Source organism: Muntiacus reevesi, chromosome 18 (genome assembly GCF_963930625.1).
Source record: "Muntiacus reevesi chromosome 18, mMunRee1.1, whole genome shotgun sequence".
NCBI lineage: Eukaryota > Metazoa > Chordata > Mammalia > Artiodactyla > Cervidae > Muntiacus > Muntiacus reevesi.
The window spans coordinates 24,434,622-24,448,789 of NC_089266.1; the positions used below are offsets into that span (position 1 = coordinate 24,434,622).

At 50.2% G+C, this 14,168-nt stretch overlaps 2 protein-coding genes across 2 annotated transcripts; both read right to left on the bottom strand.

Annotated features, from left to right (window-relative positions):
* Positions 1-294: 294 nt before the first annotated feature.
* Positions 295-1,657, bottom strand: HOXB1 (homeobox B1). Its single transcript, XM_065908846.1, has 2 exons — positions 1,078-1,657; positions 295-623 (listed from the first exon to the last, which is right to left on the bottom strand). Exons 1-2 carry the CDS (start codon positions 1,655-1,657, stop codon positions 295-297), a joined length of 909 nt encoding a protein of 302 aa, XP_065764918.1.
* A 9,201-nt stretch (positions 1,658-10,858) lies between these two features.
* Positions 10,859-13,253, bottom strand: HOXB2 (homeobox B2). The gene is made up of 2 exons (XM_065910973.1): positions 12,751-13,253; positions 10,859-11,987 (listed from the first exon to the last, which is right to left on the bottom strand). The coding sequence occupies exons 1-2, from the start codon at positions 13,121-13,123 to the stop codon at positions 11,305-11,307; spliced, it is 1,056 nt and encodes a 351-aa protein (XP_065767045.1). The 5' UTR covers positions 13,124-13,253; the 3' UTR covers positions 10,859-11,304.
* Between the last annotated feature and the right edge of the window lie 915 nt (positions 13,254-14,168).

A 14,168-nucleotide genomic window follows, 5' to 3' on the forward strand; every position in this document is an offset into this window, starting at 1 on the left:
TTGCTCCCACCCCACCCGAGGGCTGATCTCCAGATTAGAGGCAGAGGGAAGCCCTTCCCTCACATTAGACAGGTTGGGTCTCCCGTGCCTCTGGTCCCCAGTAGGGTCCCCAGCCATCAGCACCCTGCCCAGACTGGAGGAAAGCAGTCCCCCATTCCTCCCAAAGGCAGCTCTGAACTGGCGCCCCAGCCTAAGTAGTAGAGCCGAGGCTGAGATTAGGGAGGACGGAGGCGAGGGCTGGACGGGGACTCCTCAGCGCTCCCGTGCTGAGGAGTCCCGGGTGGGAGGTTTAGTTCAGGAGGTGACGGAGCTGGGCGAAGCTTCCGGGGAGGTGCACGTGGACTGGTCGGAGGTGTCTCCAGTCGCCTCCTTGGGACAGCCTGGAGGGGCTGGGGGCACCCGGCCTCCCTCCCGCTCGCGCTTCTTTTGCTTCATGCGCCGGTTCTGGAACCAAATCTTGACCTGCGTCTCGTTGAGCTCCAGGGTGGCAGCGATCTCCACCCTCCGGGCCCGGCTCAGGTACTTGTTGAAATGGAACTCCTTCTCCAGTTCGGTCAGCTGCCGAGTGGTGAAGTTGGTGCGGAGGCCACCTGGAGCGCCCAGGCCCAGCTCGGACACCTTCGCTAGGGGCGGGGCGAGAGAAGGGCCACGTCAGTTCTCTCCTCTTTCTCCTTCCCCTCCCCTCTGCCCCCCACCCCCGCCAGCTCTGCACCCCCAGTCACCATTCTATCCAGTTTCAGCTCTCAAAGTTCCCTTGGATCACCAGGCACCCCTCCAGGCAACCTGGAGCAACCCCCCACACTTCCACCCCCCAGCTCCCCCTCCTCGGAACACCAGGTCCTGGGCCTGCGCTGAGCACACAGATCAGGAAGTGGGGGTGTGTGTGGAGACTTACTCTTAAGGATAACTGGGCACTCACTGGGTGGGGAGACCCCACCTGACCTGAGGCTGAGCACAGTGCTCTTACCTGACTCTACCCGGTGGTGCAGACAGGAACCCAGCCCAGGACACCTCAGTGCAAAAGCAGCAGAGCCACTCTGAGCCCCCAGAGAGGGGCTGGCCACGTCTGAGCCCTACCTGTCTTGGGTGGGTTCCTCTTAACCTTCATCCAGTCGAAGGTCTGGGCTGTAGGGGTGCTCGTTTCTGACGCGCAGGCCGATTCCTTGTCCTCGGAGAGGAGATCAGCACAGGCCGGTGCAAAGCTCCCTGTCTGCTCGGTCCCGTAATGGGGCTGTGGTGGAGGGTAGGGCCCCGGGCCCACTCCAGCGGTTCCATAGCCGTCGGAAGACAAGGCCCCTAGCTGGGCCCCATAACTTGAAGGATGAAAATAGCCTCCATCTCCTTCCAGCTGGCCCAGAGGGTAATACTGAGAAGACCCGTAGCTGGCACTGCAGGCAGCCGGGGAGTACCCCGAGGTCGCAGAGCTGGGGAAGGGCATCCCTAATGCCGAGGGTGGCTGTTGGACCGGATAGCCTGAGTTCTGCTGGAGTGCAGAGCTGGGCAGCCCCCCACCATAGCGAGTCTCGCCTGCATAGCTGTCAACAGCGGAAGCCGAGCTGGGGGGGAAGGAGGCAGGGGCGCTGTGGGCGCTGTAGGCGCTGGGTCCCCGGTTACAGAGTGGGTACTCTAAGAAGGAGTTCATCCTATTATAGTCCATGCGTGGAGGCCGCAGGAGGGTCGGCCCGTTTGGGGGAGACACCCTCTTGCCCTACAACCTTTAGGCAGTATGTCACAGCGCCGAAGCTTGCATCCATGGCCTAACCCAGCTCGCCTGGGCCAGCGCTCCCCCAGGAAGGGGGTAGGGAGTGGGGGTGGAGGGGTGCATGTGATCTCTCCCAGGCCAATGGGCGCTGCGGGCCACAGTTTGGCAGCCCCAGCGCCCATCCATCACCCCCCAAGCATTAGCATGACAAAGACACTTCAATCACCCGCAGCCCATCCATCTGAGGGCGACATGGAAGCGTCAAAAACATCTTTCTTCAAAGACTTTTGGAAAGAAGGGACCGGAGGGAGAGGGGGCAAAAGTTAGAGGAATATTCAAGACTTTCCTCCCCTCTCAGTCCCCAAGGCCTTCAATAAGCTCCTAGGTTATTAGATTTGGACAAATTCAACCCAGCTGCCCTTCATTCTTCCCACCACCACCCCCCCCCACCTCACAAAGGAGCAACCCCCTCCCCAAGTCTGTAGACCAGGAGATGGGGAATCCAGCCTCCTTTGCCCAGAACTCCCACTCTGAGTTTCTTTCTCCTAATTTGGGGTGATGGGCTAGGACAGCCAAGTGAGTTATGTTGTCTTGGACCAAATGGATGACTGTGAAGGAAGAGGGTGCAAAAACACCTAAGGGTGTGAGGCAGAGCCTAGACTCTAGAGAAAGAATTCATTAAGTGAGGGGTGGGAAACTGGCATTTCAAGGAGCAAGACAAGATGACAGAACTGCGGAGAAGAGGATGAGAAATGCCCCATTCCCCTCTCCACCTCTCCACATAACCACTCTCTCCTCATTCACACATCCATTTCTCTCCCTCAGCTTCTTTTTATATTCTCTCTGTCTCAATCCATCTCTCTGTTCCTCCATCTCTCTCCATATTTATATTCCTTCCCTACCTATCCATCAACTCATCTCTCCGGATGTATTTATCCTCTCTCTAGCCATCCATAGCTGTAGCTGGCTCGCTCACTCAGACTCAGATAGCTCCCTGTGTCTCTCCAGAGAGCCACAATGAGCACAGAGCTAGGTGATGTTTACTTACAGGTGAAGAGAGGGAATTTTTATTCTTTTCCTGAAGTGTTTTAAACTAGTGTAGTGCATTCTTCTGGTTCCTTCCTTCCACCCCTCTCCCCCAAAATCCCAAGCCTCAAATCCATAAATTCAATAGCAGTTACATCTTAAAGATTACTCAAGTTTCCAATGAATTTTCTAGAATAGATCAAAGGAGTTTGCTTAGAGAATGGGAGCTTCCGTGTGGCGGTCTTGAGGCTCAGGAGGGGAGCCTCACCCCTTTCAGCTGGGTGTGTCTGTTGGGTTCTGGTTGGGGGAGGGGAGGAGAACAGGAAGTGCCTCCTTCACTCTGTTCAGACTGAGATGGAACTGGAGGGAAGCTCTTAGGTAGAGCCATTGATTCCCCTCCTCCAGACTCTGGGGACAAGAGCTTGACGCAATCTAACACCCACGCTCATTTGTAATCTGTCAGGGTGTCTGCCTGGCTGAGGCCTGGGGCCGGGGCTAGGGCAAGTCCAGGAGGGCAAGAGTTCAGAGGAGGATCTCTGTAAACAACTGAGCAAAGGGGAGGAAGGGAAAGCAGGTGGGACAGGCCCAGAGAGGACCCTCAGAACTTCTCAGGTCTCCCCGCCCCAAAAAGGGCAGGATGAGTCCTCATCTCTCTGCAAGGAGGCCCAACGTTGTCTATCTCAGTCTCTCTGTCGCTGCTCCCTCTTTGTTTCCCAGTTCCCTTGCTTCGCCTGTTCTCTCCTACTTTCTGTCTCTATCACCAGACTCGCACTGCCTTCCCCTTTTCTTAATAACTGTGAGCCTTACTTAGCCCCCAACTCTGAAAAAGCTTAAAGCATTTCACAGGACCCCTGCTTCTCTCCCTTCTCATGTGTACTCTGCTTCAGAGGAGCAGGACAAGTTGTGGGGAGGAACCAGTTGGCAACTCCTTTAAGAGAGATGCAGTGGGTGAGGGTGAGAGAATGTTCAGTGCCAAGTGATGAGGATGGACAAAGGAAAGGAGGGTTGAGGTGGGAGGTGGAAGTTGGGGGCAGGAGATGGCTGCAGAAGGATTGAAGAGAGGAGTATTGAGGTGAGAGCAAGCATATTTCTATTGCCCTTTTTGGGCCTGTAGATGCTTCCAACTGTTTCCTCTCACTTTAAGATGTCCTCCACAGAGGCCTTTGGAGAACAGGGAAGTAGGGAACCAGGGTTTCCCTTCAAACCTCCCATCTGAGCTAGGCCTTTATCTGACCTAGCTGCCCTTTTTCTGGGAGACTTGAGACTCCACTTTCCACATTTCCCTCCCAGGGAGAACCTCCCCACTCATCCCTCGCTCTCCTAATCAATTTAATCAATTTAAGGTCTAAAAGAGGAAGTAAATTCCAAATCAGATTGATAAAAGAGTAGAAATCATTCTGGGAGTTGGGGAAATGCAGTCTCCCTCGTTAAGAGCTGAAGTCACCAATAGTCTATTATAAATACAGAAGGAAAGGGGTGGAGCAAAAGTGCCTCAAGTTGTACTATCAAGTGCAGTAGTTGTTTAAGCCTCAGCTTCCCAATGCATCCCTGAACCTTGCTACCTTCTCCTGTGTAGCAGAAAGATGAAAACTTTCCAGATTTCCTGCTGGCTTCCCTGGTGGCTCAGCAGTAGAGAATCCTCTTGCAGTGCAGGAGACATAGGTTCAATCCCTGGGTCTGGAAGATCCCATGGAGGAGGAAATGGCAGTATTCTTGTCTGGGAAATACTATGGACTGAGCCTGGTGGGCTACAATCTACGGGGTTGCAAAGTCAGACATGACTGAGCAACTAAACAACAACTCCCAACCCCAGCAGAAAGGACTGAGAGAAAAGGCAACATGGGTTCTTAGGTTCCCAGTCTCTTCCTACTTAAAAGAAACTTCACTGGCCTCTGGCTTGAGGAGAAAATCTATGGAGCCTGGATTCCTTGTTAAGCCCACAGCTGAGGGCAACCAAAACAAAGTGATCCCCATCTGAAGTAACCTGTGGCCTATAGGATTATCTGGTTGACCAGATTAAATTCACCAGAGATGGTCTGGGTAGACTCAACACCAAAGTTAAAAATGGTTGCTTTCCTCTTTTTATAGTCTATTTAGACATATAGGTGAGCAAGGAGAACACAGGCATATTTAGAACTGATATGATCTTTGAGAGATGCTGGTCCCTATACCATTAAGACAAGACCATTCTAATCAGAATAGGGATGTGTTAGTAGTTTATACCTGATTCTGGACTTTTCAATAGAGGAAGCTGCCTTAACGGAGGGTTGGCAGGGGCAATTGGAACAGATCTTTCACTAGGTCCTTAAGTGCCTCTCTGCCTGCTCTCCCAGCCCAGATCTTAAAGGCCAAGACCCAAGATCAACTTAAGATTGGAACTTAAGAATTAAAAGGATATTCGGGGTTATAATTTTTTTCTCTATAAGAAATTATTTCTTGTTGCTGTTTTGGGGGAGGATGCAATCTGAATTTAGTGGTGTGTTTTCTTGAAAACTCATTAAAATGTCACATGTCTGGTTGAGAACCATAGACTGTGGGTGGTGTATATTGTAATAGGAAGACTATTAGTTTTGGGCCTAGAAAACTTGGGTTCAAATCCTTGCTTAGCCATTTCTTAGCATTATAATCCTGGACAAGTTCCCTGGTTTCTCTGAATTTCAGCCTCAGAGAAGAAGCATGGGTTTAATACTACTTACCTCCCTATATTGTTAGTAGGATTAAAGCAAACAAGAAAACATAAACCATAGAGAACTCTGTAAGTGTATGATATTAACATATACATGCACATTCTGAAATACTATGAGTCAGTCCTCTGTTTTTAATATAACTGACATATTAAAATATGGAAATATGTGATGGGAAAATAGCATATGTGCTATATTTTTATATAACATATCACCATATATTATGTAATATGTACTTTATCATATGCACATTTCATTGAAAATTCAGAAGGCTGCCTCTGTGCAGGCAAAGAATTTTCTTCTAAACTGAAGAGGGTTTTTTTGTAAGTAAAGCCTAATATTATATAATCTATAACAAGCCCTAACCTTACCTGATATAACTCTAATATTATATAACCTATTAAAACTGCAGCAGAAACATTTGAGGTTGGGCATTAACAAGAACTCCCTGACCTTCCCAATTTGGGAGAAAACTGTCCTTCTCAGGGTTGAGGGTTGAACCTGACTTCTGTGATGTCAGTACAGGATGTAAACCTTCATCTGGAAGGAAAAGTAAGTCAGAGAGTTGGGATCTTGCTAAAAGGAAAGATTAGAGTTGAAATAATTTTCTACTTAATTGGGCTTATCCAGGTATAGTGGTTGTGGCCAAAATATCCACATTGGAAAATTTATTGAACACTGATTGAGCTGAATTTGTATCCAAATGATTGTCCAGACTGTGATTTTTCTGTGGTGGTTGGGAATTAGAGACGGTTTTGTGTGTTAGCCACACAGTCATGTCCAACTCTTTGCAACCCCATGGACTGCAGCCCACTCAGCTCCTCTGTTCATGGAATTTCCCAGGCAAGAATACTGGAGTGGGTTGCCATTTCCTTCTCCAGGGGATCTTCTCAAACCAGGAATCAAATCCAGGTCTCCTGCATCATAGGTGGATTCTTTACCGTCTGAGCCACCAGGGAAGCCCAGAGAAGGTTTTAGGAAGGCACTTTTACTGCTGACTCTCTCCTCAGAGGAGGAAGCAGTTCGTTATAGCTCCTTCAGGCACCAAATATCTGCTTCTGAGTATGAAGAAGGATGGGGGTGGGGGAGCAGGAGGGCAGAGCTGGGCTGGAAAGGTCAATGGAGGATTTGGGCCACATTAGCTGCAACAGGTGGAGAGACTGATGTAGGGCTCGAGAGTCTACTTTCTGCAAAGTGAGGACATGTATTCAATAGAACATATTTCAGGAGGATGTACAGTGGGACCATTGAGTGTTTATCAGAGACTTGAAGGAAAGGTGGGGAGAAGATTCAGCAGAGTTATTTAGGGAGACCCATAATTTGTACCTATGTTCTAATACCCTAGCAACCAGACAAACACTGATCAAAGGGGATTTTTAAAGTCTAGTACACTGGGAATTCCTGGCAGCCCAGTGGTTAGGACTCAGTGCTTCCACTGCAGGGGCCACAGGTTCCATCTTCTGGTCCAGAAACTAAGATCCCACATGCCTCGGTGTGACCAAAATGCATGTGTGCTCAGTCATGGCCAACTCTTTGCAAACCCATGGACTGTAGCCTGCCAAGCTATTCTGTCCATGAAATTTTCCAGGCAAGAATACTGGAGTGGGTTGCCATTTCCTACTCCAGGGGATCTTCCTGACCCAGGGATTGAACCCATGTCTTCTGCATCTCCTGCACACTGGCAAGTAGATTCTTTACCACTGCACCGCCTGGGAAGCCCTTAAATAAATAAATACACATTTTTTAAAAAATGAAGTCTAGTACATCATGGCAAAGAAGTTTGGTGCCTCTTTTTTTTTTTTTTTTAATAAAATGTCCTACTTCTTAATACTCATATTCATTGAATACCTGGCACCTGGCACACAGCACTACAGCTAAATTACATACTTGTTAAAAAGATTTCTCTCTCTGCTCACTTAAATAATGCTTGTGGCATGATTGTTGGTGTAAATAGGCAAATTAAAATTCTTTAAAATGGCTCTGCCAGATACTTGGGAAGTGGGTTATCATCAGACATCAAAAGTCACCACCTCCATTTAAAAGCACCTGACACCAGGTGCTATAATAAATACTTGATACATTGTTTGTCTAGACTAATGAATATACTTTTGGCATACACTGATGCAGAGAACATTAGAGTCATGTAGTTCTTCCATTTATTTTACAGTTGGAGAAACTGAGGTCCAGAAAGGGGAAGAGACTTACCCAGGCATAAGTTTTTTTAAAATGTAATGACTCAGGGTTAGAGTGATTGCAAATAATTTCTAACGGTCTTTTGCTTTCACCATAATATTAATGGGCCATTCTTCTTTAAAAAATGACTCACCAAGAGTAGGGCAGACTGACCAGCAGCTTTCAGGACAGCACTGAAATTTTCCCACTCCAACCACAGCCAATTTATAACCAGTCTGTCCCACAGACCACTTAAGAGGAGCCATACCCTATCAGGATGGGATAACTGGATGCAGCCACCTGGCACTGCCCTCTAACCTGCCATTGAGGAGGGGGGCAATCTGCTGCCTTGTCTAACTCTCTCCTCTTTGCCTTCCTTCTCCCTAGCCAACCTGGAAAACTCAGGTTAAAAAGGATGACCCTCGAGATGAAACAAACAAAAGGAGCTAACTTAGAACACAACTTAGGCACCCTGAGTCCTGGTCCCTTATGAATTCTAAATTGCCATGCATTCCTTTGAATTTGAAGTCAGATGGAACAGAAAAGAGAAGTCATTTCTTTTTAGAAATACCTTGCCTCTTTGTTCTTCTCTGGTGGCATCAGAGATGGTGAGTTTCATGAACAGAAGACAGGAGAAAGAAACAGAGGCTGTGTGTTGCCTGTAAAAACAACTCTAACTCCTCTCTAATAAGCAAGGGAAATAGTGGACCTTCTGATTTCCTGGATTGGTCGTTTCTCACTCCCAGGATGCAAAAAGATCTAAGCAGGTAGATTGAGCCTTTGGTTGGGCCCTCCCAACTCCCACTCAGTTAGGGAGGGAAGATTCAGGAATGATGCAGCCTCAGGCAGAAGCTAAAATTCAGGGCCCTTTGGGTCTCTGGTCTGGGTCGGGGAGGACTGGAAGAAGGTGAGCAGATAAAGTGGGTGGAAAATTGTTAAACCTGGGGGAAGGCAGGAAGCAAGGTGGCACTATGATCCAGCAGTACTTCTCAGACTTTAGTATGTCTGTAAATTACTTGGGGATCTGCTAAATTGAGATTTTGATTCAGTAGATTTGGGGTGGGGCCTAAGAGTCTGCATTTCTAACTAGCCCACAGGTAGTGCTGATGCTGCTGGTCCATGGAGCAGCAAATCTCTTAGAAAACTGGAGCCTCAGAGGCCCCTGAGTATTACAGACCAAGCCATGATTTCAGGAGGTGAATTCTCTCCAACGGAGCAGAGCCTGCATTTTTGGCATTGATGAAGTGTGCTCTCCTTTTGACCAAAGAAAGCTGAAAGGTGGGCAATTAGCAAGATCCTTCTGGTATTCTCCATCTTTGTAACAATCTGCTATAACTGAAAGAGCATTTTTAATTAGACCAAATTATCTAGTTTGGCTGTCCATAGAAATCAAAACCCTGGCTGAAATGTCTGTTTTATTTTGTTGGTGTAGAGATGGCTATGTGTTGTGATTTTAAAGATGTTAAACACTGCCTATAGGCATATTTTATGGAGAAATAAACACACAGCCCAATGAGATGTATAGCGTGGTTTTAATATATTATATATTCACTTATTTATGGGGAAAATAAACATACAAGCCAACAAACTGTATTATTACTTTAATATATTGAAATTATTTCATAGTATATATTTTATGAGGGAAAATAAACTAATAAGATACATGATATTATAATAACACATCTAATTGTTCTATATTAATTTATTTATGAAAGAAATAAGTGCAATTTAACATGGCATAAGATTATTTAATGCAGGAGATGAATTCTATATTAAGACAGTTTAAGGGATTAAATTCCAGCTGAATAAAATGTGCGTACTGCCCACACTGAAAGACCAGATTTTTACAAAATATGTAGGGGTCTGTTTAGTCCTGTATGTCACGACCTATGTTGGCTCCTGGCTTTTCCTGACAGTTGTTGCCTCTCAGTACCTGGTACTCCAAGTCCCCATCCTGCTGGTTCAGGGGAAAGTCTGGGAGGTCCGGGAATAAACTGTTTTTCAAGAACAGCAGCATCTGCTAGGGAGGTAGCCCTGCGGTGTCTGTTTCTGAGCCCGAGAAATATTAAATAAACCTAAGGAGGATGGATGGCTTTCCAGGGCCCTTTAAATCTCCACGTTCCCCGGAACAAACCAGGAGGCAGGTGGGAAGATCGATCCTTGCCTCCCACTTACTGGGTTTGCAAGAAACCTGCTAAGGTGCGGTGAGGGATAGAAAATAGTGCTGAGACGGCAAATGAAGTTGTTGGCAAAGACAGGTAGGTCTGCATTTGGAGAACGCTCTGGCCGGGCATCAAATCCCAGAGCGAAGGATCAAAAGTCAGATTTGGCGAGGCACACCCAGCCAGTAAGATCCTCCATTCACCCTCTCCCATTCCCACCCCCTCGCGGACTATTTGCCCGTCTCGCATCCTCAGCATCTGTTGGGCTGCTTTTTCAAACAATACAAAAACAAAAAAGGAGGCTTCCGGGCTCCCTGTTTTCACGGGCATCGGGATGATCCAAAAAGGTGAAGGTGGGTGCGGGGACGGTCCCGGGGCTGGCCGCGCGCATCCTGAGGCGGCTGTCATGGCGGCCACAGTCTCTTCCCTCCCCTCCGTGCCTCCCGACCCCAGCGCCATTTTGAGCATCTTCCTGGTTCCCTGTCTCTCTCCCGCTCTTCTCGCTCCTCCTTCGCTCCATACAAGCCAAGCGCCTCCCAGCGCTGCCCGGGCCTCCCGAGGCTTATCGCCCCGCAGCTCCTCGGACGCTCCTCCCAACCCCAGGAGCCTTAGGGTGACTGAGGGACCCGAAGAGCAGTAGTGCCCGCCCCCGCTGCATTTTCCACACAGCCTCCTTTCTTGTCCACTTGGAGGCCAGTGACCATCACTGGGCACGGGACCCTGCTTCTCAAGAAAACCCCCGACCCCACTCCACTCCTTGGCCCTGCGCATGACCCCAGACTTCGGGTTCCCCAGGCGTCCTGCGTTCTGGAAAAAACCCCTCCATTCTGCTTGGGGCACTGAGGCGAGAAGCCTAGGAAGCCCTGGGGACCCTCCCAATCTAGCTGAACCTCTACGCCTCCCACCACGACTCTGAAGCCTGTGCCTGAGATCTCTTCTTGCTCTCACTTCAGTTGGCAGCACACCCTCTCCCTCCAAGGGGCCCCTTTTGTACCACCCGGACTTACCCGGCCCAGCGCAGAGCGAGAGACAGACAGACAGACAGAGACGGCGGCCTGGCCTAGTGGGTGCGGGGAGGAAAGGGGCTGGGTCCCAACACAAACACTAACTCGTTTCCGTATTATAAAGACATTTATTTAATCTATGAAAATAATATACAATAAATACTTTCCCCTTTTCCTATTAGTAAAGAATTTTAATAAATAATCTACGGCCTAAAACTTTAAAAAAAAAAAAAAGAGAGAGCGAGAGAGAGAAAGAGGAAAATAGGTTCCTCTAGTTCTTTTTAAGAAGCACACCCCCCCTCCCCAGAGTTTAATTATTCCTGAGATTTCGTTGGAAGGACTCTACCAAACGGATTTTTTATGTGTAATTTTTAAAACACGCCTGTGTGTCCAATATTTTAGAGAAGAAAGGAGGTGGATTAAACGCTAATTCAATAATACCTGAATTTTAGCAAAACACATAAAGAAGTCCATACGACTTGGGGAGGGGGGGGTCCTTGGGTTTATCCGCAGGCTGCTGAGGGGGGCAGAGGTCGAGAGAAGGAAGCGGGTTGTTAAGGGAACTGCAGGTCGATGGCACACAGCGTGCTGGTGAAGAAGTCCAGCTCTTCCTCGGAAAAGGGAACCGGGCTGTCCAGAGAGCCCTGGAGACTAGGGGAGAGGCCTCCGGACAGCTGGAGACAGGAGTCGGCCGCGAAGAAGCTGAGGTCGGGCAAGAAAGGCGAATCCTGCCGCTCCGAGAAGGCGTCTTCTGGCAACGGCTCGGGCTCCCGTCCGCCGGCCCCGCGCAGCGCGCTGCCCGGGCTCCGCGCGTCCGCGCCCTCCAGGCGAGCGGCCAAAGGCCGGGGGCCCGGGGCGCCCGGAGGCCCCTGCGCGACCTCGGGCGGGTGACAACAGGCTGCTCGGGAGGCCCGCAATACGGAGGGGCGACCCGGGCTAGCCACAGGCTCTTCGGCTGGCTCGCCGGTGTTCTGCGGCGCGCCGGGGCAGGCTGGCTCCCCGTCGGGCGGCTCTCGGTGCTGCGTCTGCCGCTTGTGCTTCATGCGCCGGTTCTGGAACCACACTTTCACCTGCCTCTCGGTGAGGTCCAGCAAGGCCGCGATCTCCACGCGTCGCGGCCGGCACAGGTACTTGTTAAAGTGGAATTCCTTCTCCAGCTCCAGCAGCTGCGTGTTGGTGTAAGCGGTGCGCAGCCTGCGCGCCCCGCCGCCGGCGGCCTCCGGCAATCCCGGCCCATCTGCGGGGAAAGCGGGCTGGGCGTCAAGGCGGGCCGTGTCCTCAGCCCAACCTCAACTCGGCTGAAATAAAAGACTATCCTATCCTCCCAAAACAATGTCAGCGGCACCCCCGACCTGCCCGCCTACCAAAGCGGCTCGCTCCCACGGCTCTTGCCTTCTTTCTCGTCCCTCTCTGGCCGCCAGACCCGGCCAGAGTCAGCGCACAGCATTCAGAGAGCCGCCCACGGACCATGCAGGGGTTAGGGAGCGGCTCCCTTTCGCCCCCAGAACCTCAGAGCCCCTCCCAGGTCCTCCGAGTGGATCCCTCATTTCAGCACTTTCCAACTCAGCCTGGGGAAAGGATTCGTAAAGAAAGATTGTTCCTCGCCTCTTCTCCTCCCTAGCCCCCAGCTCTCAAATTACCCCTCTTCTACATCTAGAGTTGATGGGATTGAATCTTTTCCTGCCTCCAGTTTCGACCCCATCCAACAACACTCCTCCACACAGCTAAATGTGAAACCTCAATCGAATCCTTTTCTCCTAGCAGAAAAAGATGCTCTTCCCCAACCAGCTTTCAAAATCTGCTATAGGGAAAGGGGGGGGGGGGGGAATGCTGGCAGCGGCCAGGCCTGAACCAGAGCGGTCTGTTCTGCTTCCTCGTCCCTGGAATCGACCGGGGCAAGAAACCCCAACAGGCTCGACACCTTTTCTCCCTCCCCTATCTCTCCTTCTCCCCCTTTTTTTCTAGTTGCCCCTCACCCAACCCCTATCACGCTTACCGACCTGCCGGCGATCCGACCCCGGAGGCCGGGACGGAGGAGGCGGCCGGGGGAGACGCGGCGGATTGGCTGGGTTTCTTGGCGGATTTCTTCTCTTTCATCCAGGGGAACTCGGGGGCCAGGGGGGCGGCGGGAAGCGGCAGCAGAGCGGGCCCATCTTCGGCTCGCTTTTGGCTCCCGGGTCTCTGAAGGGTGGAGGCGCCGGGCTGGAGGCTGGGGAAGGTTTGCTCGAAAGGAGGAGGAGGAGGAATTAATGTCGACTCCTTGATTGATGAAGTTTGAAATGTCTCCAAGACAGCGGGGAAGGAAGTCAGACACTCGGCGAGCGATGGCTGGCTGTTTATAAACCCAATCTCCCTCTCAAATTCAAAATTCATGGCTTTCAATGGTGGGGGAGGGGGCCTGCTGGGGGGGCGTCAGGAGGGAGGATCGGAAGGGACCCCCCCTCCTGCCCCCCCCAGGTTTGCGTGATGCAGCGATTTTGGGAGGGGAAGATTTTGTTCTCTCTTTTTTGTTTTTTTAAATTTTGGGTCTTTATAATTGTATATTGCTGATAAATACAAGCGTATGGGGACTCTCTCTATTAAACCCAGGACTCCGGCGAAATTGCGGGGAATTCATGGTCACGGGACCCGCCTTGGCCAATCACTCGTCTGGGCCTGGTAGAAAACAGAGCATTATTTGCTTTAATTGATTCAAAAACTCTAGAGGACTATGACCTGGACACCATGAGCCCCCCAGTCCTACATGCCTGCTCCCCATGCCCCACTTTCTCCAGATAAGCTAAAGGAAACTTTTCTTCATTCCCTTCAGAGGAGGGGAGGTTCTGGAACCCAGGAAACAAGAGAACTTAAGGGAGAAGCCTTCCTCTTTTTCAAATATTTTTAATAGAGTAAAGCTTTCTTTATAAGGCCAGCAGCATTCCCTGCCCCCTCCCTGAAAAAAAAAAGAAAGCTGAGTGAGGATCTCAATATGGGAGGAAGAGGTAGTAGAAAGGTTTTCCCCTTTGGGAAAGGTCTGTGTTACAGTGCAATAAGGAAGAGAAGAGATTTACAATCATCAGCATCACTATCCCCAACCCACCCCCCAAAAGCAGCAGATAAATCTTAGAAAATCGACAAGCACTCCTAGGCTGACACAGAGGAGTGAGATAGATAGTGAGGAGCCCTTTTGGGCCTCTGGCCTGTGGAGCTGTGAAGTCTCGGTTCCCTTCTCTGCCCAGCATTTGCAGCACTGCCCCTGCCCCTGTCTACCTGCCTCCTCACCTGGAGGCATCGGGCTCCTCTATGACACCCCAGCAGACAGGGTCTAAGATGCATATGCCCCCTCTCAAGCCTCAAGCCTGTGTCTGCATCTATATCCGGAAACAGGAACAAGAATCAAGTACCAAGGTGGCCCCCAATTTGACTTAAAGAACTCTCA

Coding starts and splice junctions, on each gene's coding strand:
- HOXB1 (XM_065908846.1), bottom strand. CDS start 1,657: ATGGACTATAATAGGATGAACTCCTTCTTAGAGTACCCACTCTGTAAC. Junction 624..1,077: donor GAGGAACCCACCCAAGACAG/GTAGGGCTCAGA, acceptor CCCCGCCCCTAG/CGAAGGTGTCCGAGCTGGGC.
- HOXB2 (XM_065910973.1), bottom strand. CDS start 13,123: ATGAATTTTGAATTTGAGAGGGAGATTGGGTTTATAAACAGCCAGCCA. Junction 11,988..12,750: donor CGGGGTCGGATCGCCGGCAG/GTCGGTAAGCGT, acceptor CTTTCCCCGCAG/ATGGGCCGGGATTGCCGGAG.